A 3808-nucleotide genomic window follows, 5' to 3' on the forward strand; every position below is an offset into this window, starting at 1 on the left:
ATTTGATCTCATGAACCCATCCATTTCTTCTGTTGCTAATTCAACTCCTTATCTTCCATCCAAATGTCCCATCAAAATCACCTCCATGAACGTCTCCAGCGAGTGTAGAATGAGCAAAGGAAAATGTGTTCTTCTTCAACTCGACCCAAGTTGAGACAAGGTATAACTTTGGGAGAAGCTATTGCCACCCACGCTTCAGTTAAGGGCTACCAGGTGACAGCCCCTTGGCTCCTGCTGGGTTCCCAATATCACATGTGCTGGAAATGACAATTATGCCTTTGTTAATCAATTTCCGAAACACCTATAAAACTCAAAAACAAACATAAGATACATAATTTACATGAAAACTCGCAAAGAAAGCATAAACAATATATAATATTTTAAGGTGTTTACAACACCTATCTCTAGGTATGATTTTTTTTTTTAATTATTAATTGGAAGACAATGCATGAATTTTTTACTCTGAAAGAGTTGGAAACGTAGGTTTCATGTATCTCTGGATTTCAGTTTTTTTTTGGAAACTCACTTGTTCCTCCATTCCTTTTTTAAGTGTTTCAACTTTGGTTGTTGATATTAGTATTTTGTGTCAACTTGAGTTGTTGATCATACCATTATATAGTCTGATATATCCCTGGATTTCACTTCTATGGATCCAATAACTTTTGTTGATCCCATAATTCTTGTTGTTGATCCCATAATTTTTGTTGTTGATCCCATAACTTGTGCATGGATTTCAGTTGTCTATGATTAACTTTTGTTGTTGATCCCATATTTTTGTATCAACTTTTGTTGTTGATACCATAACTTGTTCATGGATTTCTGTTTTATGGGTCACTTTTTGAATTTTTGGTATTTTTGGTTTTTGTAGAGATCTATCCAGTTGCATTTGGAATTGTTCCTTCTGAAAATTGTGAGAGTTGGGAATGGTTCTTAACCAATTAGAAGGGTGTTACCTGTGAAGGTCGTCCACTGACCATCATATCAGATCGTGGAACTGGCCTTTTGAAGCATGTCCCTGTGATCTTCCCAAACGCTCACCATTCGTACTGTTTGTACCATATGAAAGGAAATATTCCTGTTCCAAAGGGAAAGAGTAGGAAAACTGCTGTGAAGTTGTTTGAAGAGTGCTACACTGTATTAACAAATGAGAAATTTTATGTTGTTGCAAAGAGCATGAGAAATCTGAAGCTGGATTCAGTTATTGATTGATGGTAAAGATTTCATTCCAGAACTGGGCTGATCATGCATTTCTAGGACAAAGATTTGGTGAGAACAAATCCAATATTGCTAAGAATTTTAATAGCGTGATTAAGCATGATAAGAGGCTTCCAGCATTTGAGGTTATCGATGCTATTCGTGCCAGGGTAATGGTGCAGAATTACAAGAGGTTGATGGAGTCTAGTAAGTGGACTACAAAGCTTACTCCCCGGATGAAGGATAGGATCAACAAGAGGGTAACTGACTGTCGTTTTTACAAGTTCCGAAGATCAAGTGAGAAATTTTTTGAGACCATTTCTCCTACTGGAAAGAAAACAGTTGACTTGGATGCTAGGACATGCACTTCAAATTGGTGGCAAAAACATAATTTTCCTTGTACCCACTCGATGAAAGTGATGTTGCAGATTGGCAAAGATGAACCTTACAAGTACATCATTCCGTATTATATGACTGAGTACTTGTGATGCCCCAAATACTAAACCTGCTTAGCTAATAGGATTACAATCTAATAGAGGCATCCAATCCAGATTATCGATCTTAAGAACCATACTCACATAAAGTGCTAACAAACAAAACCAAACTCTCTGATACAGTATACTTGAAATGTCTCTCATGTTATATGATTAAATAAATGTGTTGTTTTACAGAATAATGAAAGAATACATATAATAAAAGATACACGACTGCACTGCTATCGGTTACAACACTAAGCTGCGAAAACGGATATCTTCGTGCTCTCCAATCCTTATGATTACTGAAACTGAAGTGGGACGAGTGAGCACATCATCCCAAAGGAGTGCCCAATGGAAACAAATAACTCTCATAAAATCACTAACATGTTTTACAGTTCTAAATATAAACAGTAACTGAAAGGAAGAGTAATGAATCTAAGCTTTCAGCAATTCATGCAACAAGAAGCAAGAGTTATCTTAACCTCGCCAAACTCATTGGAGAATACGACGCGAGAACAACCCTAATCAATAATAATAACATCATCCACACATAGTGCCCATACAAACCATGATTCAGAATATTACCATCAAGATCAGAAAGTTAGTCAAACAAGTATAATATGCGCACGAGTGATTTCCCCCAAATAAGATAGTATATATAATATTAATACGGAAGGGCATCCGCCATACTAAGTAATATCAAAACGGAAGAGCATCTGCCATACTATCTTAAGACAATAAATTAAAATGATATAATATTCAAATGGAAGAGCATCCGCCCTACTAAGTAATATTAAAACGGAAGAGCATCCGCCATACTTTCTTAAGGCAATAGAATTAAAAGATATAATATTCAAACGGAAGAGCATCCGCCCTACTAAATAATATTGTCGATGGAAGAGCATCCGCCTTACTTAACTTAGCAAGGAGCTGTGGGGAAAACACAGACACTCCTCGCGAGGAAATCTTACAATGCATATCACACACAAACATATTCATAGTAAACATCGTACATACAGATACAACGTAAATAACATACTCATAGATACAGGGATAAAACATCAAAGTACATGCAATCATGCACTCGGATAGTAAAGACTCATCATGCTCGCAGATAAAAGAAAGCTTAATGATTACAAGAAGGTTACAAAGTTCCTACCTGATTTGATGATAAGCCACTCCCACCTTGAAGTCCTCAATCCGCTGGTTCATACTTTGAATCGATCGTTGTTAATACAGACTAACTTTTAATCACACAATCACTCAAAGAGTTTAGCCAAAAGGCCCACACAAGGATCATAACATAGTCTCATACAATTCTCTAGTTGTAGGTTAACTCAAATATCTAATGGTTCTAGTTTTATTAATGATACTACACCTTTTCATTGCCTATCTTTAGCATATCTAAAGGTTTATTAATCCAATTAGGTTAATCTTATAGTCCACTAGAAATGTCTTATGATCATCTATAACTTTGCAAAAGGAACCAAAAGCTAATTCGGACCATAAGGGTTCAATTCACCAAAATAGGAATACTAGTCCTAAGCCCAAGTCCACTACACAAGCCCATTAATCTAAGGTCCAGTCCATCTGAGTCAACTAACAGCCTCTAACGGTCATACCGACGATCGCAGGTCAACTAACAGTCACCGATAGTCAAGGTCACAGTCCAGTCAAAGGTCAGGTCAAGCAGTCAAGGTCAAGGGTCGAACTCGGTCCATTGAGTCGAACCGATTAAACTCAGTCAGATACACTGAGTCAGCTGAGCTGACTGGGCTGACTAATAGGCCTAAAACACAAGGCCAAAGCCTTAGCACAATCCAGAGCCATTGCTCAGGCCAAAGAACACTATTGCACAATCATTGTGCAACACAACAACAACACACAACACTACAAAACTCCATTACAGACTTCACTCATCTTTTATTCTAAACAAGAACACTACCAATAACAATTCAGTTCCACTATTATCAACTCATACATTCCATACTTTTCACTCTCAGGCACAAGACTATATATTCTTACTCAGAATCTATGAACCTCTTCCATTATCCTGACTGCTAATCTATTCACAATTACATTTTCACAGGCACATAAACTAACTCAACATCACTAAACCTACTTCAGTTCCACAGTTA

The 3808-nt window shown here is 37.0% G+C and overlaps 1 protein-coding gene across 1 annotated transcript; it reads left to right on the forward strand.

Moving 5' to 3' along the window:
- Positions 1 to 1208: 1208 nt before the first annotated feature.
- On the forward strand, positions 1209 to 1682 carry LOC113316177. Its single transcript, XM_026564396.1, has one exon. It carries the CDS (start codon positions 1209 to 1211, stop codon positions 1680 to 1682), a length of 474 nt encoding a protein of 157 aa, XP_026420181.1.
- The last annotated feature ends 2126 nt before the right edge of the window (positions 1683 to 3808 follow it).

This window comes from Papaver somniferum, chromosome 10, assembly GCF_003573695.1.
Source record: "Papaver somniferum cultivar HN1 chromosome 10, ASM357369v1, whole genome shotgun sequence".
NCBI classification, from domain to species: Eukaryota; Viridiplantae; Streptophyta; class Magnoliopsida; order Ranunculales; family Papaveraceae; genus Papaver; species Papaver somniferum.